Source organism: Sceloporus occidentalis, unplaced genomic scaffold, assembly GCF_023333645.1.
Source record: "Sceloporus occidentalis isolate IW3139 unplaced genomic scaffold, rSceOcc1.0.p SCAF_4, whole genome shotgun sequence".
Lineage (NCBI taxonomy): Eukaryota > Metazoa > Chordata > Lepidosauria > Squamata > Phrynosomatidae > Sceloporus > Sceloporus occidentalis.
The window spans coordinates 8097532-8122777 of NW_028316984.1; the positions used below are offsets into that span (position 1 = coordinate 8097532).

General features: G+C 37.9%; 1 protein-coding gene across 4 annotated transcripts in view; it reads right to left on the reverse strand.

Annotated features, from left to right (window-relative positions):
• LOC149313475 (WD repeat-containing and planar cell polarity effector protein fritz homolog) overlaps nucleotides 1-25246 on the reverse strand; it is a 209446-nt gene that overhangs the window by 13528 nt on the left and 170672 nt on the right. For all 4 annotated transcript variants that reach the window (XM_089519160.1, XM_089519159.1, XM_089519162.1 and 1 more), the window contains one exon: nucleotides 6078-6234. In XM_089519160.1, the coding sequence (XP_089375286.1) occupies nucleotides 6078-6234 (157 nt within the window). The remainder of the gene's footprint in view (nucleotides 1-6077; nucleotides 6235-25246) is intronic.

A 25246-nucleotide genomic window follows, 5' to 3' on the forward strand; every position in this document is an offset into this window, starting at 1 on the left:
TATTTACATACTATACAATATGTACTAATTCTTCATATTTTGAAGTGTTGGCAGTAATAACATTTAGCAGTGTTTGTAGACAAATGCCTTCTTAAAGAAATGCAATCACATTTTTATTATACAAGCTATTGGTTAAAATACCCAGAGATTACTGCCCTCCTTCAATACAAAACTAGTTATAATCTGTATTTTTCATGTTCTCACATACACTACGATGGCCACTGGTTAAACAAATAAACAGAGATACGATCAGAGTAAGAAAATGAATTCAGGACAATTTGAGTATCCAACTTTTTTAATGGTAAGAATGAAAGTAGGAAAAGATCTCCTTCCAAGGAGGGAAATATCTACTAATTTGCAGAACTATAACACTACCTGCCTTTTGCTAAGTCTGTAACTTAATTATCAAGGGCCTCCTTTTCACTTGAGGCAAATAAATTGTACGCTTGCAAATTTGCTTACATAATTGCACACTAGCTTGCTAGTTGGTGTGTTAAGTTTCATTAGCCTTTGATAATGACAATGATGGTGTTTCAGTTGAAACTCCCTCCTTTCTTACTGACAACAATATAATTTTTGGACAAGTAAATGTCGTTTTTGAAATCTTTGTCAATATAGTGAAGACTGTTCTACTGTCTGACTGGTTCTAAAATGGGTTGTTACCCCACTGTCATAGCTAAAACAAATAAACAGAAATGAACGAGAGTAGTTAATGCAGGCAGCTGTGAAGATATAACAACACTGCAGTTCTTCAGCTTTTCCTGAGCCATGTAAAGCTACTATAATGCAACTACCACTTCCCACTAAGCTTTAATGGCTCAGGAAAAGAAACTAAGGGACTTCATTGGACATCAGATTAAGTGACTTTCAAAACTGATTCTTTTGCTGTCCAGTTCCATTATCTTTTCCATAGTCTCTTGATCAGCTTTCCTAGACATAGCTGAGGATTCCATGGTGACCTGTAAATTGCTTTTTTGGCTGCCAAATTGCTGTAACCCTTCTATTTTTATGTTTTTAAAAGAGCTTAAAGCTGTCCATCCTCTTTGGACATTTCTTTAAAATTGGCCAGTGCTTCGGAGGATTTCGTATATATCCAAAAGGCTTAGAAGATGTTGTGTCTAGTTTTTATTAAAGTCAACAAACATGAAAAGCCCAGAAGGGGATAAAAGCAACTTAGCCACTTTTATCTAATACATATAAATCTACCTAAAAGCTCCGTACAGTAGAAGTACTCAAAGTAGTACATGTCTTTCTTTCTTAGATGCACTTATGCTCCACACTTATGCTCCACACTCCTTCATATTGTCAAGTTCAATGTGAAGTGAAAGGCTGTGAGAAGAGTAAGGAAGATCACTCCGGACAAGGCCAGGATGGATTAGTGTAAAAATAATGGTTAGACATTTCTATCAGGGTGACTGTTTTGGCACAGGCAGGTTGCATAGTATATTACAAAATGTTTTAGCAGAGCGTTTGCCAGATGCCTTGTTTACCTTCCCTGAGAAAAGAATACTGAAAACTTCCTTACATTATGCCACAGCTTCAGTTTCTAACAAAGCCTATTTGTTCAAAGAAAGGGGAGAAGATAATAACAATTCAACAGTATGCAGAAGGATCTTGCAGCACCTTAGAATCTAATTAAAAGAAGTTGGCAATATGAGCTTTTGAAGACTTGAGTCTACTTCCTCAGATGCGTGGAGGCACATGCATCTGAGGAAGTAGACTCAAGTCTATGAAAGCTCATGCTACTAACTTCAGTTAGTCTCAAAAGTGCTACAAGATCACTTTGTGTACTGATTTTCCAGACTAAAATGGCTATATCTTTGAACAATTGATTGTTTCAAAGAATGAAAGACACCAGATTGAAGCCCATGAATGAGTTAAACCCATGGATTCCTTGGCCTTAAATTAAAGGATGTGATTCCATGGTTATATAGGATCAGTATAGAATCTATTTAGGATCTTACTGCAACTATGTAGGAATATGTCTAACTATGTATGTAGCTGATTCTTGCTCCATCCTGCTGCTCCATCACTCCCCACCCCTTCTCTGGGCAATTCATATGCAGGATAGGTATTATGTGGGCCTCTTTTGAAATAGTGGTCCTTTTGAAGTAGTGGCTTTGAAATTCACTCCTGTTCTGAATCTCCTGAAAGCAGTATTCTTTTTAATTAACAACTTTATATGTGATATCAATAAACATACTTAAAAATATAGATTAAAAATGGATCCACTCAGCAATTTAATGCCGAAATGCTATGCAGGTAAACCAGTTTGTTCAACCATCTGTGTTTAAAAGCAGGATGATTAGAATGTTTTGACATGGCTTATTTTAGAGAACTCTCTTTCTGACACACCTTAATATGATTTATGTGTTGGCATTGCCTCTTGGCTCAAAGGTCTAAAGTGAGAAAAAAGAAATAACTAGCAGTTCAAGGGAAAAATGAACTTGACAGAAACATTGTTCATTTTGCTGTCTTTCTATCAATATAGCATAGAAAAGAATGCCTAATTCTATATACACTACAGATATGCAACATACTACAAATGTGTAGACGCTCACTGTTAAGAGTAGAGTGCATTCATTTCATTAAAACGAGTAAAAAGTTTGCAATTTATTTAAATTTTATAGTGTAAGATTTAAATGGCTGTCCAAAATTGTGTTAATGATGCTAAAGGAAATGCATTTGGCAGAGCAAATAAAAGCACATCAGGAATTTAAACAGGCCTGAAAAATGAATTGAAATCAAACACTTAAAATGGAATGTGCCCAGTTTTGACTATAAAGAGCAAGGGTTTTCACTCTAATTGATAATAATAAGGCCAACTGAGACCACATATCTGTAAAATGGGATACTGTCGAGTAAGTAGAGTTTAAATTTTGATATTCTACTGTCTAAGAAAGCAGAAGAGAAGCCAAACTGCAAATTAAGGAAGAGAGGAAATTGAAATTGTGATTTAAGTACCACTTAAATAGTGAAAAATAAATTGTGAATCTACAGTAATGTTAATTATGCACTTTTGATGGAATATAAAATGTAAATGTGGGATCTGGAATAGCAAAAGACTGCAGATTGATTACAAAACTGTTGAGCTACCTGCTTGATGAAAGGCAAACGTTCTTTAATAGGAATGTAAAAGAAGTGAGGATTTTATCTGTTCACACATGCCATGTTCTGTATCAGTCAGAAAGGAAACAAAACAATGTTTGTGAAATATTTAAGTATTTTAAAACTTATAACAAAAGGGTGCTTAAGAAATTTCAGGTGATTCAAAGTTAGTAGGAGAACTTCAGTAGATACATATGGGCAGATACAAACATCTTCATTTGTATTGATAAACTAGAATGACAGAAGAGTGTGCAGAAAGTAGATCAGGATGTACTAACACAATTCCAGGTGACATGCAGTGTATGAACAAGGACTTCCAATTTCCAATAGTTGAACAATAGCAAGTAAAACTGCAAAGGATATTCTTTTTAATGCTGAGGCTGGTTAACAGTAATTGCTTGTCACTCTGAGGGTCATTTGCAAAACAGAGAGTACTGATTGGTAACTTTTGATAAGATTTTTGTGCCATTCTGCTGACCAGATTCAGTGTTGTGTTAAAATCCCTATGTATATTAATTCAGATAAAGATTTGTTCTTATCTATCTAGGTGAACCTACAAAGCTGGTCTATGAATGTAATAGATTACTGATGGATACTGACTGATTGAACCCACTGTATAGCTCATGGTATACAGATCATTAGCGATGCCCCCTGAACTGGTCTACCAATATTTTCTTTCTTTCTTTCTTTCTTTCTTTCTTTCTTGTAGTTCCTCCACATGTGAAGTCTACCCAGCCTGGAATAATACATCCTTGAAAGGACCTTTTTACAAAAATTTCACAAAAATTAATTTTGTTTCCTAACATTCCAATAACATAGGTAAGATTTTATCCACACCTTACAGGTATAGAAATTTAGAGAAGATAAAGATTTATATAAGGAGATTAGGGATCTTGGGAGTCATAAGGATTATCATGGTTTATAAGATACTTGGCTACATATATTTAAGAGCACAGCCCCAACTAGTGGTTGATTCAGCCTTAGAATATAACTCAAACTTTGTTATACATATTATACATATAATCTTTTGATTATATTTTTACAGTATATTTTCTCTTCAGAAATCTCTGTAGGACAGGAAAGGAATATGTATTAAAGTGTACTGTAAAGGAAGATGTATTAAGTTTTGTTACCTCAGAGAGAGAGAGCGAGACAGAGACATGAATTTGGCAATGTGCAAATGTAACATGCAAATTGCAAACATGCAAATTGCTACTTTGAATTAGTACATTGTGTTCACTTGTAAAGTATTTTAACTGCGAATGTGCTTTTTCTCAGCTTCATGGCCTTTAGCAGTAATTCTTTGGCAATCGGATATTATTAAAGGGAATTCCTTCTCAATTTGCCTAAGGTTTGGTGGAATTTTTTGTGACTCCTGAAGTTATAAGATTTACTGGTAAGGGTTGGAGATTTTATTTTTTGTATTTGGTAGCTTAAGAGGAGAGAAAAAGATCTGCCTTATTTTTAGGGTTGAAGCAGACATTTGGATTTTAGTGTTATAAAGTAGCAGTTAGTGAGGCTTGGAGGCTCTTTTCAAGTTTTCCAGCTCACCAAGTGGTAATCTCAGCCTTGGAGGAGAAAGGAGGTTACGGAGCTCCAGTTATTGCAAAGAGGTTCACAGTTGGAAGGATTAATGATTTGTGATGACCCACCTTAGCTGATCTCTTGCAGTGTGCAAGACAGTGAGACAAGATGTTAAACTAAAGCTGAAGAACTGTTGGTCTGATGAGAATCCAAAAGCTAACGATTAACTACGAGCTGCAATGTGTGTTACGCTAGAGGAATCGGAAACGACATTTTCTAAAATATATTTACTGCAATAAATTGGTTGCATAGAATATTGTTCAGTTCTTTCTCTTAAGACTCAAGAGAACTCATATGTTAATTCCTCGTACCTAATTCCTACTGCATTCAAGGGAATGTATTTTCAAAGATGCAAGTTTAGATTATAAATTGATGCTATAACCTAATTAGGTTTTATTTGGGGGAAAAAACACCCTCTGGGCAGGAGCTCTAAGCACATTTACTTGGAAGTACATTTCACAGAGGTCAAACAACCTGATAGCTAATAAAAAAAGCTTAAAATTGAGTGTCATACTGGCCAAGTTAAGATATAGTAATCTCAGTCCAATAAATCATGTTTTTAGCATGAGAACAAGTCATGCCTTCTTAGTCTCTCCACTTATTTGTCCAGTCTGAATTACAAAGTTATATACGTCTCTTCACAATTATGTTTCACTGAGGTTACTGGAGCTTATTTTCATGTATGTGATGTGTGTCTAGGACTCCACCCATAATTTCAAAACCTAGTTACCCATTGATGGATGAATTGGAAAATGGTACATTTTATAAATCAGAATATGAAACTAAGGTTCAGACTGCATTTTGAAAAGTTAAGGCAGAATTGTTATATTTAATGTTAAACCTTAAGTATGACCGACAATATTCTTAATACTATAGAAGTTTGTCTTCAGTGAATTCTACCTGGGTTGCAGCATACATTTTGAAATCACTGTATATCTAACTGCTAGATTAAAAGGTCTACTTTGGGAACTTTATGCCAAATAAAAAGATATAAAGGGACCCTGCCACATATGCAGCAGCTTTGAGACAGAGAAAAAACAAGCAAACTTCCATGGACTCCATTTTACTTCAGCAGATGTCTGGAATGAAGCCTCTGTAGTATAACAAAGAGTGGGACAGGGGATTTAGCTGTCCACAGAGGCTGCACTCCATACATTTGATGAACTGGACTGGAACCTTATGCTGGAAATTTATTTTTCTGGGTCGGTCTCAATGGTGCTCTAGGATTCTGTCAAAACTTTTTATACTGAAATAGATTAACATGGATATGCCTTTGAATATGACTACAATGGAAAGCACTTATGTTAAATGATACTAATAATTAAAATGTCACACATTTCTTCTCCAAATATTCTAACGTTTGCTTCATGCTTTCAGTACCTTACCTAGTGTAGCTGTTACGTCTTGAATTTGGGAAGGATCGAGTATTTGTACTGGAGGCTGGGAGACTGCTTTCAACTCTCCGTTCCTCTTGTGGCAGTAAACTCAGATCCACAAAAGCTTCACTTAAAGCATCTCCTCTGTCTATATATCCTGGAATTTCTAAGTCAAAGGGGAAAAAAAGAATTAAGTCTTTTATTGCCACAAAGATTTATAGGCGGTTGCAATTGCCTCCCATTCTAATTTATACATTAGATTAGTGCCTGTTAAAATAGTTTTTACTATAGCAAATTTCTTTCTCAATTGTCAGGTAACCTTTGCAGTCTCTTAAAACATTGATCAAAACAGGATCATATACTGTAATTTAAAATAATTAGGAAGTCTTTTTCTTTCTATATGAGTGAAATTCCTGGGAAAAGTTGACTTGTTATTGGTAATGCATCTAAAGAGATGGGGATCATCTGACTCTCTAGATGTCATTGGGTTGCAATTCCCAACAGCTCTAGCTGGAATAGCTAAAGGTGAGGAATGCTGGGAGTTGCAGCCAATGTATGAATGTTTCCCAGCCCTGATCTAAAAGATTCATAGCCCCATAAAAGCAAGCTTTGCAAGAAGTCATATAAAGCATGATCCAAGTTTTGGGAACCACTTAAATTAAGTGTATTTAAGCACTTAAGGGGCTGAATGCATGGGTGGGATGCTACAGGTCAGCCCTATGGAGTGAAGCCCCCATGGTATCCCACCTGCAGTTCACTCTCTGGGCTGGCACAGTGACTGATGAGTGTTCACATGCCAGCGCGTACAGCCACTTCATTTGTAATTCACAACTCTGTTACTAGGGTGTAAATCCTATTGTCAATACTGGAGATTACATCTGAGTAAACATGTACAGGATTAGTTTTTATATCCCATTGATTACAGTGAAACCTGGAGGGGCCACATTCTGTCTGGAACTGGCTAAATGGCTTTTTCTCTATTTAAACAAATAGGAATGACACAAATCTCTGTTGGGAAATAATTTTACTACATAATGTCAAAGTGAAATAATTGGCTTTTAAAATCATTTCTTTTCTTATTCATTAGTTATAACCATGGTTGCCAGATTGGAAACTAAAGACTCTTCATGTACCTTGAATTGTTGTGGAGAAGATGGAATTTCAGCATATGTTGCTTGTCAGGCAATAAGCAACTCCTGCTGAAATTCCCTCTCCTATGCAGACATTGAAAGCCAACATGGTGTAGTGGTTTGAGCATAGGACTATGACTCTGGAGACCAGGGTCCCTGCACTGCCATGGAAATCCAGTGGGTGAGCTGGGCAAGTCACTCACTCAGAGGACGGCAAAGGCTAACCCCTTGGAACAAATCTTGCCAAGAGAACAGGTTCACATTAAGATTGCTGTAAGTCAGAAATGACTCGAAGATAATTTGATCTAAAAGGGTCCAACTGTGAATCTTAACACATTCATGTTATCCAAGTTATCCACAATTGTCAATGTCAAACTTTTGCTATTTGGTTCAATCTGTTGTATACTGTTTTTATGGAAATTTTATGTGTATCGTAATATTACTTTGATTTTTGCAATAAAGAGAGACTGACTCGAAGATACACAACAACAACAAGAACACAGATATTAGATGTACAGTTTTCATTTTGACAATCCTAGTGAATTATGATGAACATGAAACACATTTTAATCCCATTGATTAACTGGACAATATTTACTTCCATTTCTCTCAGACCAACAGTTCAGTTGAAGTGCTGTGCCAGTTCAATTAAAGTTAGTAACAGCAGTAATGTCTTCTTTTCTTTTCTCCTCCCTCTTTCTTTTTTAGGACAGTGACTATAAATAGGTCAGGAAACCGATTGAGTAGCATCTTTATAGCAACTATTTAAAATTTCCAAAACCAAACAGTTAAAATTAAAGTTGAAATTATTTTTGACAACTCCTAATCTAAAAAGAAAATGCATAAACACATACTGTTATGTGGGACACTTTTAAAAATAAACCCCATGCTTGCAAAGCTGGGATTGAGAAAAAACATCCTATTGCCTATGTCGATTTAAAAAGGTTTTCTTGCATAAGACTTTCCATTCCCGTTTAAATACTGTTTTATATATTTTTGTGCTATAGAGTCCCTGTATTCTGAAATTCAGTTTCCATATAACCCAAGTTAACATCATGAATAGCAGTTTTAATCTAAAAGTGCAGATGTTACACCATACTATGTGTTATTACATTTGTGGTAAATACCAGAAAAGGCTAACCATCCTAGGATGGCAAAGAAGCCTGGAAATACTCATTATACTTTGCCACCAAGGACTCTTTTCACAAGATGGGAGACAATAAATCAGTGTTTCTACTGATGAATGAGAGTGAAAGTATGGTGTAGTGGTTTGAGCATTGGACTATAGCTCTGGAGAACAGGGTTCGAATCCCTGCTCAGCCAGGGAAACCCTCTGGTTGCACAAAGGCAAGTCATTTTTTATTTTCAGTTGCGAGAAAGAGATTATGATGACAACAGACAAACAGGGCAATCCTAGCTAGGCATTCAGGAGCAAACATTTTTCAATTTAGAGGAATTTGCTGTTTAAAAATGCTGAGAAACTAAAATATATCACAGACACGGTTTCAAGGTTGTTGTTTTTTATTTAGTGGGAAGAATGGCAAAGGCGAAAGAGTTGCAGGGAAAGAGGGACAGAAGTAATTATTGCTGTTGTTAGGTTTACATTTTACACAATTCTGCATTCTTTCAATATTATGAAGCAATGGAGATTATCGCACCAGGAATCCCAGTGGGAGAGACATGGAATCGAAAAGACAAAACCAGATGCTATCGCATTTATCTGTGTCCGAGCTGTAGGCAGTCCGTATCCACTCAGGCAGCCCGTCTGCTACCTGGACTTCTTCCGCAGCTTTTTCAAGAACGGGAAAATCTCATTCCTGAAAAAGCTGCAGGTTGCAGACTGGCTGCCCAAGGAATACAGGTTGCCTAAAGCCCGGACATAGGTAAATGCCATAACATCCAATTTCGGCTGGATTTTAGAAAAGCCTCAGAGATGCAGCATACCTTGTCGCACTATGACACTATAGCATCATAGCAATGGGTCGGTGCTGCTAGTGCTTATGCCTCACCGCATGGCATCACTGGCATCCTGCTACTGTCCCATTCGAGACTATCTTGAAAGAGTTTCTTTTTACTTTCTGTCCCAAGTCCATTAACTATCCTGTTTTGGTTACAGTGAGAAAGTTAAAATCCACTTCAATGATAGTAGGTGTGCTTTGGGTGGGGAAATATGATCAGAGGAGAAGGAGGAGAAGCGGGGGTGGACATTTCAGTTTAATTTCTTTTGTATCACCGAGAAACTTCTAAACGGTTTGCCAAATGACCACTCTTTCCACTTGTTAGAAGCTGAAACTTTGTTCACACCTGCTAGATGCTGTGGTGGCCTCATCTCTCTCTCTCTCTCATTCACACACACATACATATACTGTGAGGAAAAGCAAAAACAGTGTTACAATTTAATAAAATAATTTATTTTATTTTATTGTCTCTGGCTGTTTCAGACATTTTCCTTTCTTTCTGGGTATTTCAGACTAGATCAGTAACTGCTGACTTTCATCTGCTATTGTTTACAGACATTTGATACTGTATTTCCATTCTGAGGGGGCAGACACACACACATGGAAATGGAAATGAAAAAAAAAACCCTTTAATTTATAATTTATATTTTGGGGGGTGGTGGTATGTGTGTGTGTGTATGTATGTTTGTGTGTGCAAAGGGGCAGCACTTGGTAGATTGTGCCAAATGCTGTATGCAGCGATTTTTAGCACAAATGAAAACTGCAGTGCAAGGATTCCAAATGTGCAACAGGGAAGAGAGCAGTCCCAATTGTATAGCGCCTTTTAAAACAGTGTTTTACCAATTTTTTTGGGGGGAAGCGGGATTCAAATAAACATAAACATAATATAATAATAACAGCTCTGTTTATTGAGAGAGGACCCCAATGTGATAAAGGCCTAAATTACACTTGTTCTGATCATGGAGGAAGAGTGACTATTACTCAAAAAAGTGAAGAATGAATTCACAAAGTTTTTTTATATATGATAAAAGTTGTCAGAAAGACTTTAGGGGTACTGGATATCTCATATCTTGCTAATACTAGATTTTTGATAATGTTCAGTACCCATATCCCAGCCAGTTCTCCTTGGATGGGGATGTAGCTATTAATTAATCTTGTGTCCTGTGGGACTGAGGATTCTCAGATGCACATATGTGGCTGGCATAGATGCTGTCCACGTTTCACTTGGGTTTTGTTGTTGTTGGGTTTTTTTTTTGCTGCATTACTCCTGTGTTCTATGGATATATTTAATAAAACTTGTGTTTATTTATTTATTTATTTAATTCATTTGACCACTCTTCAGCTGAAGCGTACTACCTCAAACTGTACTGATAAAATAAAATAAAACCAAGCAAACCCCAGAAAGAGAAAATGTATTACCACTATGTAATCAAAGACCTCTGAGCTGTAACCCAAAAGTAAAACCAAAAATCATATAGTTACACTTGTGGAACAGTATCATATACATGAATATAGCACACATATCACAAAATAGGCTAGTTCTTGCTTCTGGCCAATTTAGAAATGGCTTAAATCTGGGAAAGCTATCTAGATTTTCTCCAAATTAGACATGATTTTATCTTTTTCTTACTGGATGATTTTAAAAAAATGCACAACTTCAGATAGTTAATGTAATACTTGCCTAGACAAAGAAATTGTGATGTAATTTCATGAGGCAAGTAGTCAGAGTGAAGCAGTATACATTTAGGACTGATATGTATAACCGGTCCTCTTTAATTTGATGATCATTACTAGCCCGGCTGGAAGAACCAGCCACCTATTTCTACAAGACACTCGTCACAAATGTTCCTGTAACTTGGCCTGAGGGGCATTCTGAGTAGACCTTCCCTATATGCTTTTGTATGTAGAGAAGAAAATACACCTACTTTGTGTTGGCACGCTGCCCACAGATCAAGAAAACCTCCACAGCATTTTCTACAATGAAATACTTTTTAAAAGCATGTGATGGCATGGAAGCATGAAAATGGCCTCTTAATGTTGTTTGTAGCACTGACAGCTCTACTTAACAGGAACTATTCTAATCTTCACAAAGTAGCAGCTGCTCTTCTATTAAAATAGCTTCTTTGGCATGAAAAATAAACTTGATAAGTGGAAGATAAGCCATTTTGGTATCTTTATATATGTTTGCAGTCTGCATGGTATGTGCTTCCAATTCTGCACAATCCGATGTTTACAGAGCAATCATAATGTATGACCTTAGGTAACAGGGACAGAAGGAGCCTTTAAAATGCTGTAACGCTTTAATCAGAAATCATGCTGATTTTTGAAAAAATCCACTACACTCAACAAATGTAACTCTTCTAAAGATAAAGTTATGTGGTGGGGTTTATTTTATTTAGGGGTTTCAGATGTATCCTAATGAACTACTAGGTCAGATTCAAATCATTGCCTGTTCAAAGACAAATAAAAAAAATCCCCACAGACACAAGATAAGTAGAGAAAGACAAGACTGTAAGCACTGTAAAATAGAGGATTAGAGTTATAGCCTAAAGTTAGAAACTTGTTTAGGTTCTTTTTCAATGAAAACACTATATACATGTAGTGCTAACTATGACATGGAATCAGAATACTGAGGCAAATCTATTTCCTTTTGCTGGGATATAACAAAATTTTCTTGACCTAGATAAGCTTGCCAAGGTGAGCATTAGGAATCCCATGAGACACACTGACTAAAGGGTGAATGAAGGCTGTCAGGATTTGGATCCTATTTCTACTTACTTGGAAGTAACCTCAGGGGCAAAATGTGTAATATTACAATAAGGGATGCCCAGAGATAAATCCTTGGTTAAAAAGAATTTTGCAGACCTTTTCATAAAGCTCAAAATATTGATGGATGCAAGTCAGTACTAAGCAGAATGATCCTTTACCCCCTTAGGTGCATGGCACATGCTACTGGGAAACAGAGAAACTTTCAGTATAATTAATTTCCAATTAATATTTTAGATTCCCCACTTTCCTTGTCTTCATTCAACATCTATAAAACTCATGACACAATCGCATAAAGGAGTGTCACTGCATGTTTAATTCTAAACTGATTGTGTTATGTATGGGTACACAGGATTTTATACTGAAAATCACAGAATGATTTCTGAAGGAAAATAACTCCATAAACTGCTTGAATTAGGTATGGGGGAGGGACAGCATATTTTCTTAATGTTGAATGAAAACCTTTGAGGGGCAACAAAGGAGTTCTTGAAGTAGCTTTCAGTTCTTGCCTGTCTATCAACACTAACATATGCAAGCAGATATATGTCTAACAAGGTGGATGTCTAACAAGGCTGGATTATCCCTGGTGCCTTAGGAGCGAATGCACCATGGCCAAATGTACTTGGGGTCCATCCTCTGACCCTGGAGCATTTAATATCCCTTGCAGGCCTCTTCTTGGTCCCCCTTCATCTTGTAACAGCAAGGTGGAATGGGATGGCATGGCTTGGAGTGGAGTGGATTGTACTCATGTTAAAAGTGACATGTTTCTCTCTATTGTACATTATATTTTTATTTTATAATTTATTCATGACATTTCTGTGCCACCACTCCTAAATTGCTTACATGCATGCAAAGAATTCCTGATTCTGGATCTCTTCTAGGCTACAACCATCTTAAACTGGCCTTAATGTCTAGAAAGGAAACTACAACTTTATCCACAACTGGACAATATCTTTATTAGAGCCAATTAATATATCTCACAAAAGGTTGCAAAATCATTTTAAGTGTAAATTGAAGTAAGTATACCTTACAATTATCTTATAAGACTAAATTGTAATGTTGGTGCTGATGGATGACAACATGTCACTTAACAGATTTTAAGATAAGATATTGATTGCTCCAGGAATAGGCTGCAACATTGAGTTGACTCTATCTGGAAGATAGATTAGTTGGAAGAACTCTCCTACAAACATTAGCCTAATTGTCTAAGGAGGAAAAAGTGGTGTGACTAGTCTGAGTTACGATTCAAACAAGTTGTGCTCCTCTCCTCCCTCTGGGTTAAAAAGACTATTGCTGGAAATCAAAAACCACAGAATCCTACAGTTCAAAAGGACCACAAGGTCCAGCTAGTTCAACTCTCTGCTAGAGCAGAAATCCTAAACTAAAGAATCCTGGAAAAATCAACATTTAATCTCTTTTTGAAACTCCAATAGGAATCTACTACCTTTCAAGGTAGTTTAGTCCAGTGCTTAAATTATCTGTTATAGGGAACCGGGGAATGGTACCATTTTTCTGCCCATTGGCTATAATTGCTTCTTTCCTGGAAATTTTCCAGAGACCAGAAGCAGATGATTTGTGGATTGGCATGCTTTCTGGACCACCACTGAGAGGCACTGCTCTATTCCACTGTCAAACAGCGTTTACTATTAGAAGGTTCCTCCTAATGTTTAGTTTCCTTGTAATCTGACACACTGAAGTAGCTTCCTGTTTTGGAAAAAACCCTGCTCTTCGGCCTAAAATGGGCCAGAGGAGTCTGAAAGCAAGTGCAAAATGCTCTCCACAGCCCAGAGGGCACTGGGGAGCTATTTCCCCCCCAGTGGGGTGGGTGTGTTCAGACCCCCAAGGTCTCCTAGGGGACTAATGCAGACCCCAGCTTCCCACAGTTGCCCACCCCAAGGACTAAATCACTGCAGACTTTAAAAACTAAGCACAACAGTTCCAAAAGCTCTGTGTGTCTGTGCATGTGACACTTTTCATGAATCTGGCATTTTTGTTAGCTGAAATCCTCTTCCAAATGCTTTCTTTATTGCAGGTGAGAGTTAGGTCAATATGAAAGTCAGAGTAGGAGGGAGGGTGGCCTTTTCAGGTGTGGTGCCCTTGTTGTGGAATGCTCTCCCTGAGGAGGCATGCTTGGCGCCAACCCAATTAACTTTTTAGCACCAAGTTTAAACTTTTTTTATTTGCTCAGGCATTAAAATACTGCTGCTGGCTGTTTATCTGCTCTGTGCTGAGGTTTTAAGTGCTGTGTTTTAAAGCAACCACGGAACCATTTAAAATATAACGTAGTCTCATATAAAATACAGAAACACTTTAATAAAAATAAGATGAAAATTGTTGTGATGATCAAAAACAACAGGTGACTGTACACATACATATAAAGAAGCAAGAACGTGATGTTGGGATCATGGGTTGTGACTGAGGACCCAAACAGACAGGCCAAAATAAAGCTGCTTCAGGTCACTTTGGAAGTATGCTGTTTAAATGACACACATGTCTTAAGAGGCCAGAAGTTGCACCAAAGCTGTGCTCCAGTCCTTAGGACTGGGCCATGGCTTTGGCATAGCTTCTCGGCCTCTTAGGACACATGCATCATTTAAAGAGCATACCTCCAAAGTGACCTGAAGCAGCTTTATTTTGGCCTGTCTGTTTTGGCCCTAATATCAAGAAACCTAACGCTGAGCTATAAAGCCCTATATGGCTCAGGTCTAGGCTATTTGGCAGACTTATCTCCCTGTATGAGCCAGCCTAGGTCCCGAGATCATCAGGAGAGGCCCTTCTCTCCATCCCACCACCATCACAAGCACAATCGGTAGGGATGCAAGAGGGGGCATACTCAGTGGCTGCCCCTAAACACTGGAACTCCCTTCCCAAGAAGGCCAATTGTCCCTCCCTGCTGCCCTTCCACTGGCAGTGCTCTTAAAAGAGAATGTTTTAAGGTTTGGGCTCTGAGTGCTGTACTGTTTTAAATCTGAACTGTTTTATTGTTTTTCACTTTTAATTGTATTTTATCTTTTTAATCTTTTTAAGATTTCAATTATTTTAATAATAATTTGTTTATTTATATACCGCTATTCCAAAGATCATAGCGGTGAACAGCAAGTAAGCTAATTTGCCCCCAACAGTCTGGGTACTCATTTTAGCTCCCTTCTCGGAAGGATGCAAGCCTGAGTCGAGCTTGGGCCCTTTTGCTGGTCTTGAACTCGCAACCTTGTGGTTTCGAGTAAATGGCTGCAGTACAGGCATTTAACCACTGCGCCACCAGTTAATAGTGTCAATAGTTTAATGCCATTTTAATGTTCACTTTTTCTGGGTTTTTAGCTGTTATGCTGCTGTTAACTGCTTTCATGTCTACCCCAATTAATGGCAACCCTGTGTACGAGACATTTCCAAACCTCTACTGAGGTCCTGCAGATTCACATCTGTGGCCTTCCTGACTGAGTCTATCTATCTGGCACGTGGTCTTCTTCTTTCTACTTCCCACTACCTTTCCTAGCATTATTGCCTTTTCTAATGAGTAATGCCTTCTCATGATATGGTCAAAGTATGACAGTCTCGATTTTGTCATCTTGGCTTCCAGAGAGAGTTCAGGCTTGATCGGTTCTAGGACCCATTTGTTTGTCTCTTTGGCCATCTACAGTATCCTCATTCTGTCCAGTACCATGTCTTAAATATGCTGATTGTCTTCCTGTCTGCTTTCTTCACTGTCCAACTCTCACGTTTGTACATGGTGATGGGGAAAACAATGGCTTGGATGATTCTAACTTTAGTGTTAAACTGTATATCTTTACACTTTAAGATCTTATCTAGTTCTTTCATGGCTGCCCTTACCATTCCTAATCTTCTTCTGATTTCGTGACTGCAGCTTCTGTTCTGATCAATATTTTTAAATCTTTAAATCTTTTTGATTTTTTGATATCCTCATTTAATTTATGTAGATCCTCTGCCGTCATTACTTTTGTTTACTTTTTTTTTTGAGAAGCAAGCTTGCCTTTGCACTTTCTTCTTTAAGGAGCTTATAGAATTAACAAATAAACTGGTTTACCTCTTCTGGCTTGAATTCAGGATTCGGGATGCCCCCAGATGTTATCATACCTAAATTGCTGCTGATCTAGCCGGGATGCCACTGCCCAGATGCATCCTGGGTCAAAGTCTTGCTCAGCTGGCATTTTTTGAAGTCAGAAGCTCCCCGACTTCAAAAAACTGCTGGCTGAGTGAGGCTTCTACCTGGGATGCATCTAGGCAGTGGCATCCGGGTTAGATCGGTGGCAATTTAGGTTTGACTATATCTAGGGGCATCCCGGATCCTGAATTTAAACCGGAAGAGGTAAGTTAATGCTACAAGCTCCTAAGTTTCTTTAGTAATTCTTCCAAGTCTATGATGTTTTCTGCTAATAGTATGGTGTCATCTCCATATCTTACATTATTGATGTTCCTTCCTCCTATCTTCACTCCACCTTCTTCTGAGTCTAAACCTCCTCTCCGTATGATATTTTCTGCATAGAAGTTAAATAAATAAGGTGAAAGAATGCAGCCTTGCCTGACCATTTGGAAACCATTCTTTTTCTCCATATTCTGTCCTAACAGAAGCCTCTTGTCCTAAGTGCAGATTTCTCATCAGGACTATCAAATGTAGTGGCACTCTCATTTCTTTAAGAACATTCCATAGCTTTTTGTCATCTGTCTAGTCAAGGCCTTTGTTGTAGTCTATAAAGCACATGCTGATTTTCTTCTGGAATTCCTTGATGTGCCCCATTTACCATTGTATGTTTGCAGTGTGGTCCCTAGTGCCTCTTCCTTTCCCGAATTCTGCTTGTGCCTCTTGGATTTCTGTTTCCATATATGCTGCAGAATTTTGAGCACAATTTGGCTTGTGTGCGAAATTAATGTTATGGTCTTATAGTTGCCGCAATCTTTTGTGCATCCTTTTTTTGTGGATGGGGATACATATTGATCGTCTGTTGGCCATCATTTTGTTTTCCAAAGTTGTTGACAAAATTAGTTAGCACTAGAGTTGCTTCTGTCTGTGTGCAATGCAGCAGTTCAATTTAGCTGTACTGTTTTTTTAAATTGCAGGCTGGCTTGACTCCCAGTTCTGGGAGACAGGTAGGATAGAAATAAAACAATAATTATAACAGTTTCATCTTATTTATGGGTTATTTTTGTGCAGTGACAACTAATGAGAATAATCTCTATTTTAACACTGCAAAGGTTCGCTAGCTTTTTCTCTGGCCAATGTGATGACCATAAAACCATAATCCAGCCACTGTTAAGCATGTTCAAGTCCCATTTGTTTTTTTGGGAGTTATTCATGTACTTTATACTGCAGAATCATAACCTATCATCTATTTTTTTTTACATATTATGATTGTTAAAAGACTGTAGTACAAACTAGTCAAGTTGGATTCAACTTAATATAGGTATGTTATAATCTGAAAGCTCAAATTGCTTCCATGGCATGAAACACCTTTTATTAATTCAGTAACATGCATCAAATGAACCACACCTAAACAGAGATAACCTTGTTACAGTAAACCAACTTGAATAACATTTTGACTTGATTACTTCAACTATTGTTTTATGTGGGATTGTCCTTGGCCAATACAAAATCTGTGGCTCAATTACTAAAGAGAGTGGGCCTAGTATTGTGATGGGAAAGGCAATAGTATTGAATGCCTGCATGGGTACTGGTTTGAATGCTGGGCTAGCACTTTGGGGAACCAGGATTCAAATCCCTGCTTGGCCATGGAAAACTACTGGGTGACCTAGGGTAAGTCACTCTCTCATCCTTAGAGGGAAACCCCCTCTGAACAATATCTTTCCAAGAAAATAATAAATTTGTCTTAAGACTGCCATAAAATGGAAATGGTTTGAAGGCGCACATTACCTACAGAACATCATTAAAGCTTGAATAGCTTTAAATAATTTTTGTATATAATTCTTGTATTTTTATTAATTCCATTGTTTTTAATTACTTTTATTGAGGTGTATGTATTCTTTTATTGTTTTTATTTTTATGTTTTAACTAATTTTTTTGCTGAAAGTGGGGTAACCATTAATATATGGGGAGATTTTCAGCTACCCCATTTATAGTACTTACATAAATTGTTAAAAAGCTTACCTATAGCCATTACTATCCCTAATTCCTCAACTTACCACATTCATCATAATTAAAAAAAACGTACCATAGTATTCTTATTTTATGTATGCTGAAAGACTCCTAAGAACATGGTAAACCCAGAGCTTAATTTGGATTTTGGCTCAAGGCTAAATAAACAATACTGTTATTACCAAAAGAACTGGCAAAACACTTTGAGATGTTTTGTGTTGGAAGACGTGACACTTACTTGGAAAGGCTTTTTCTTCTATTGTGTTAATTTTAAACAAGTAAACAAAACATCTTAAGGGAATGTTCACAATAAGGGTGCTAAGTGCATATAGCTTCTTGATGAAAAATGTTAATAGCTAATAAGAGCTAGATATGTCAAATTTAAGCCAGGTGAAACAATTACATTTCAGGCTGACATGCTGCTCACTTTTACTTTACATTCCATAAAAATGCAGGCAAGCCTGTCCCTTGTTTTGAGACTCTTGTATTAAAGTTTGAGACTTTTGTGTTTTGCAGTTTTTTGAATGGAAGTCTCATCAGGCAGTAGATATAACTGATAGCTGAAACATTTTCTTGACTTATTTTAACCTCTAAAATATATGACCATCACAATTTCATCTCAATAGCAAGGCTTTCAACGTAGAGGTCTATGTTTAAAGTTATAGCTGTTTTCTAAGAGCAGAATGAAAGGCTGAACTGACAAGATGTGCCTGGCCGAATTTTTAATGGCCCAGTGCACACATTTAGCTGACAAGTAAGTGAAATCTGACCCAGATGCTCACCCTTTCTTGCTACTTCAAAACTGATTTAGGTTTAAACATCTAACACCTACAGGTGTTCACATTCTCTAGTTGTCAGCAACTCAGTCCTCACCAGATATCGTTATTAGGACATGGTCAGGCTAAAAGATATCTAGGACCCCACAGGTGACACCAGTGAAAGCATCTTGCCCACCTGTGCCCCTCAAGGCTTTTGCTGAAAGAGTAGTTAGTGACATACAATATTGCTAAAGCAACTATATTGAATGTACTGCAGCTAGAAAGTGAAACAGTGCGCAGGCATTTGATTTGGTAATCCATGGTCATGGGACTAAAACATAACATTTAAGCTTAGAAGACAATAAACTGGCTTTCTGATCCAGTACCATTTCAAGCAATCAAACTTGAGTAGGCAAAGGATATCCTAATAAGGTGTTATCTGTTTAAAAATTAAAGGCAACTTTCCTTCCACCACCACACCTGAGGAAAACAAGATGAGGTTGTTATCTCCACAGTAAAGAAGCTCAAAGCATTGTTATTTCTGTCAGTATATATTGTCAACAATACAATTTGATTGCACAGCATAAGATAAAATATGTTTGTTGTTGTTAACTGCTCTTGAGGCAACCTTGACTCATAGCAACCCTGTGGATGAGACACCTCCAAGTCCCTCTGTCTTCCATGGCTCTGCTTACGTCCTGTAGATTCAGGGCCATGACCTCCATGACTGAGTCTAGCCACCTGATATTTGGTTTTCCTCTCTTTGTACTACCCTCTACGTTTCCCAGCATTACTGTTTTTCTAATAAGCCATGCCTTCCCATGATGTGGCCAAGGTACAACAGCCTCAGTTTGATCATTTTGCCCTTCATTAGGAGTTCAGGCTTGATCTGTTCAAGGACCCATCTGTACATGGTGATGGGGAACACAATGGCTTCGGTGATTCTAACTTCAGGGCTCAATAGTGTATCTTTGCTCTTTAAGAACTTGCCTAGTTCTTTCATCACTGCCCTTCCCATTCCTACTTTTCTTCTTATTTTTTTGACTCCAGTCTCCACTGTGATCAAACTTTGATCCAAAGTATGAAAAATCTTTAACTATTTGATTTCCTTGTTATATGGGTTGAATTATGTACTGTAGATCCTCTGCGGTCATTATTTTTGTTTTCTTTATAGTCGGTAGTAAGCCTGCCTTTGCACCTTTGATCTTCCTTAGTAATTATTCTATGATATTTTCCACTAGTAGTATGGTGTCATATCTTAAGATTGTTGCTATTCCTTCCTCTTATCACCACTCCTCCTTCTTCTTGAGTCTAATCCTGCCCTTCATATGATATTTTCTGTGTACAAGTTGAACAAGCAGGGTGATAGAATGCAGCCTTGCCTGACCCTCTTGCCAAAATATATACTAAAATATATACTAAAATATGTAGCATACAGTATTTTGCTAACTAGACCACATAGGCTAATTATACTAAACAATGTCAGAATACGAACACCATGCCTTGTCTCTACACACCATAAAAACAATTATGAGAGCAATGGTAAAAGCTCTTCGGGTGTAATGGAGAGGGAAGAAAAAATGTGAAGGGACCAAATACTACTGTTTTATTTTTATTTTTTTTTAAGGTTCACTAAAAACAGAATGAAATAATTAAAAAAAAAACCAAGATTGAAAAAATAAACGTGTATCAACTATCAATATGGCTACAATTTGAATTTGAATTCCAGATTACATTGACAAAAAAGAGAATGTGAATCTGAAACCTGGCATGGACATTGAGAAGATTCTGGGGAAGTGCTATCATTTTCAATTTTTAAGCAAGTGTATTTTTAAATCAGATCAACTGATTTGATTTAACTAAAAATCTCTTAGTTTGCAGTACCATCTCAAACCATTAGGTGCCATACCTAACCTCTCCTAAGCAGACTTGGAGGCAAATTTGGGAGATTCAGGAGGTATGCTGTTTAAATGACACACACATCTTAAGAGGCCAGAAGCTGCGCCAAAGCTGCACTCCAGTCCTTACGACTGGAATGAGGCTTTGGCACGGCTTCTGGTCTCTTAGGACGCATGCATCATTTAAACAGCATACCTCCAAAGTGATCTGAAGCAGCTTTATTTTGGCTTGTCTGTATGGGCCCTCAGTTCTCAGTAGGGCCTTTGGTACTTCTCTCTGCAGGGCCTCTGAAGTCTTCAAACAGTTGTAAAAGAGAACAAGGGACAGACAAAGTATGCTGCTGCTTGATAAGAGACAAAGGAAGAAAATATGACACTAGGGTGGGAGAAAGAGAAAAATAGCAGAGGGAAAAAAGAGAGTGAGTACTGGGTTGGAAACTAGAGAGTTTATAACCCATGCAAAACTGCTAATTCTGTCAGCATACAATAAATCAATCCATTATTTTTTGTACCTAATGTTTTTGTTGTAATCCGCTTTGATTCCATGGAGAAAAGCGGAATAGAAATAAATTATTATTATTATTATTATTATTATTATTATCCCACTTTCCTGCATGTTGAGTACCATATTTCCTGTTAATTACACCCATTCATTCAACCATTTCAACAATATCTAAATATTTGAACAACCTTTCCCAAGTCCAAAAATGGAATTACAGTACTGCATTAAGAAATTTGCTCTCAACAGTTTTTGAGTATTGGAGAAATTGTCTCTGAGATCGCATTGGATATGATTAAGAAGCACTAATAAAGCAATCTAGCCTGAACACATATCCTTAAACATGCAGTATCAGGTCAATTATCTGCTTCCAGTAATACCGAGAAAACACTTGAGCAAGTTTCTAAGAGAACACTTACACTCTAACCAGGATGGGCTTTTTTTAAAAGTAATAAAATTGCTCATAAAATGATTCTGAATGCCTTCAACATTAAATGTGATTTTGCTGGGGGGTTTTCAGCAATGCCTCTAGAGGACAAATGTTATTTCTGAGCCCGTACCCAACAGAAGTAAGGGATAGAACCAACTTGGCACTGTTAGCACATAGCTAACTACTTAGGGCCAGAAGGCACCGCACATTTGGAATCAAATCACTTCATTCTATAACATCCATCTCTTTTTTAATTGCTTCTAGTTTCTATCCACCTTACTTGCACAGAATTATGACTCCTGGCCAGCACTACTTTCAAAATCTTATTTCCATTTGCTGCCTCCCCTCTCCTCCAAATTCCTGCTTTCTCATTTGGAAAGTAGTCATCCCCTATTCGTTTTTCTTCTATTGATGGCTCCATTTCCTTGTGGACGTGCCACTGGAACTTGGCTTCCCTCCTTTGACCATTGCTACTGTTTGTTTGGAGGTCTCTCCTCCCATACCCTTGATATTGTGATGATGGTGTTTAGTTTTTGCCGCCTCTAGCCCCTGCCTATTTCATCCTACCATATCTCAAGCTTTCCATTTTATTCTTTACATAGCTCTGCTACTGCTCCCCTTCAGTGTCACCCTAGCTTCTTTTCTACTTTAACGTCAGAACTTGAAGAGACTGACTTTACCTTCCTGTATGACAGAGATGGATAACTTCCAGAGGTTGGAGGCCAAAGTAACCTTCCAGGGCCTTAGGAGATTAGTCTCTGCCCATCCATATAAAGCATTTGGCCAAAGCCTGGCTAGTCATATCCCCAGAAACCTCTTCGGGTATAATTTAGTCATTTTAGTCCCTTTGCTGCCCAGGCATCTAATTTGCATATTATGCAAATTCAACTCATTAATCATTGTACTTTTTCTACCATTATGTTTCATCCTCAGTATGTATTTTGTGCATTTTGTTTGACTGAATAAAGGTATCAGTTTTGTGGATTTTGGATGTTATTGTACTTTGCTATATGGTCACCATGGCTCTTATTTCCTTCTTTCTCCCCCAGCTGATGTGAAGAGAGGGAGGCTTCCAAGGAGCCCCAGAGAGTAAAGGGACTACTTTCTCATGGATGTTTGGAAGTAAAGTTCCTCCATGCGCCTAGCCCTAGGCTGAAGCTGCTGACGCAATCACCATACAACACAAGGCTGTCTCTATTCGTCTCCTTTCCTTTCCTGCCTTCTGGGTCTTTCAGGGGAAGTGGGGAGGGAATGTAAGAAGAAGGTGGCAACAGTATGCCTATGTAGTACTAACTGGAGCCTGCAGGATAAGAATGAGGCTCCCGCCAGTGCTAGTCTTCTTGCATGGTTACCTGCACCATCACCACTGCCACACTTTAACCTACCCATCAGCCTGGGACAAAGGAGAAATCTGGGATTTACTACTTCAGCTGGCCCAGCTAGCTGGGACATTTTTTAGTCTTTTCAGTCCAGGATTTTCCAGGTTTCCCAAGACAAATGGCAACCCTACATACAGCTCATGGGCCACACTTTGTCTTGCCTTCTTTCATGATAATGTCACATAAAGCATATCTAGAAGTCCTTTGATCCGGTTGTCTCACGCCTCCTCTCCCTAAGCTCTCACCTTTGCACTGACTCCCATCACTAATTTGAGAACGTTTTATTTTGATAGTTCTCTCTCTGACCTTTTTATTGTGGATGGCCCTCTGTCTATCATTATACTTTTCTCAGCACTGTACATAGCCCAATCTACCATCCCACATTTTGCCTGTTGGTCAATGAACCTGTGGCTTTTTTCCTCTCCTTTCACACCCGTTCTCAGTAGTTTCCACCTTCACCTCATCATTGTTTCCCACACAACTCATTTATGCCACTCTTCCAACAAATCCTTCATCCCTCTAATACCAAACTCTGGTTTACTAAATCCATTTGAATGCTTATATCTGTTTACATGCAGAAAAACAAGGAAATATGGAAATTCGATGCATTACAAGTGCATTCTCTCTTCTTTCCCCCCTGTTGTTTTCTTGACTAAGCAAAACTTCCTGTTTGATGCATTCCAGCTTTAAGAATATGTCTGTCTTACCTCTTCTTGCTTTAATGCTATAACAACGCCTGCCCCACAGCCTTCACCCTCCCATTCAGATCACAAATTAAGCATTATTTTCCATGATATAATTGGAACTGTTTACTTTGAAACTCTCTAAATCTCTCCCTCTCCATTTCCCTCTTGTGGTCCTTCTTCCTCCTACATTGTTGTCAATGCTATGGCTAACTCTTGAATTGCAAACCTAGTTTTTGCAACAACAACAATGAAAGAAAGAAAGAAACCAACAAAACCCATATATTATTTATTTATTCTTTATGTTAGACAAATTTTACTTCTGCCCATAAACCACTGAGGTCTGACTATGGCTACAGATACTAAAAATGTCTTCCACCGAAATTATTGTTTAGTGTTATAAATATGCTAAGAAGACTACAAAAGATTAATATATAAACATGAGTATAAGGAAGCAAAAGCATGGATTTAGCAGTCAGTGGCATCACTTCCTTTTCCCCCTGGCTCACTTGACATTGTTCACTTGACCTGTTGTTCTCGTCTAACTTTTCAGTTCTTGGTGCCACCTAATACTATTATTCTTCCTGTCTATCTCATAATCCATTTATCAGGGTCTTTTGGCTCTTTCTTCACTATATTAATATTACTATACTATATTACTATATCTATATATCTATATATAGTATATTAATAAAAGATATAGTAATATAGTACAATATTATTCTAAACCCACTTTATTAATATTACTATACTATATTACTATATCTTTTCCCCTTCCAAATGAAACATGACATAATAAAAATATATATCTTAATTTATTCCTCTTAGGTGCAGTAATTTGACTATTGGACAGTGAAGATTATCACACTAGCGCTTAAGCGCTGGTAAATCAGCTCTCAAACATTGAGGAAGCGCATGTGTATGAAAGCCTGATGCACTTCCTAAACGTCAGGGAATTGTCGGCTCCCTCTGCCGTCACTGAATAGTTTGGGGAGAGGCAAATTCCTATGGACAGAAACTTTGTGTTCATGGGAATTTGCCTCTCCCCAAATGATTCAGTGATGCTAGAGGGAACCAATGATTCCCTGACATTGAGGAAGCGTGCCAGGCTTTCACACACGCACGCTTCCTCAATGTTTGAGAGGTGATTTACCAGTGCTCAAGGACTGGTGTGATAATCTTCTATTACTCTGGAAACCAGGGTTTGAATCTCTGCTCAGTCTTGAAAACTCACTGGGTGACCTTGGTAAGTTACACTCTCTCAGCCTCAGAGGAAAGCAAAGGCAACCCCACCTTTGAACAAATCTTGCCAGGGAAACACTGTAATAGGGTAAATTAGACATGGATTAAAGGTACAGAACAACAACCCAACTATAATCCTACATCTCCGCTAGCTATTGTCTCCAGATTCCAGGACATGTCCTCTAGCTCTTGCCTAAATTGCTATAATATTGTCCTCTGTGTTCATCTGGAATTGCTGTCTCCAAAATAACTGATCATCTGCCAACTGTGACATTCCTGCCTGGGGTATCACCCGGTGTGGGGAAGTGGGGCTTCCAGGAGACAGAGTC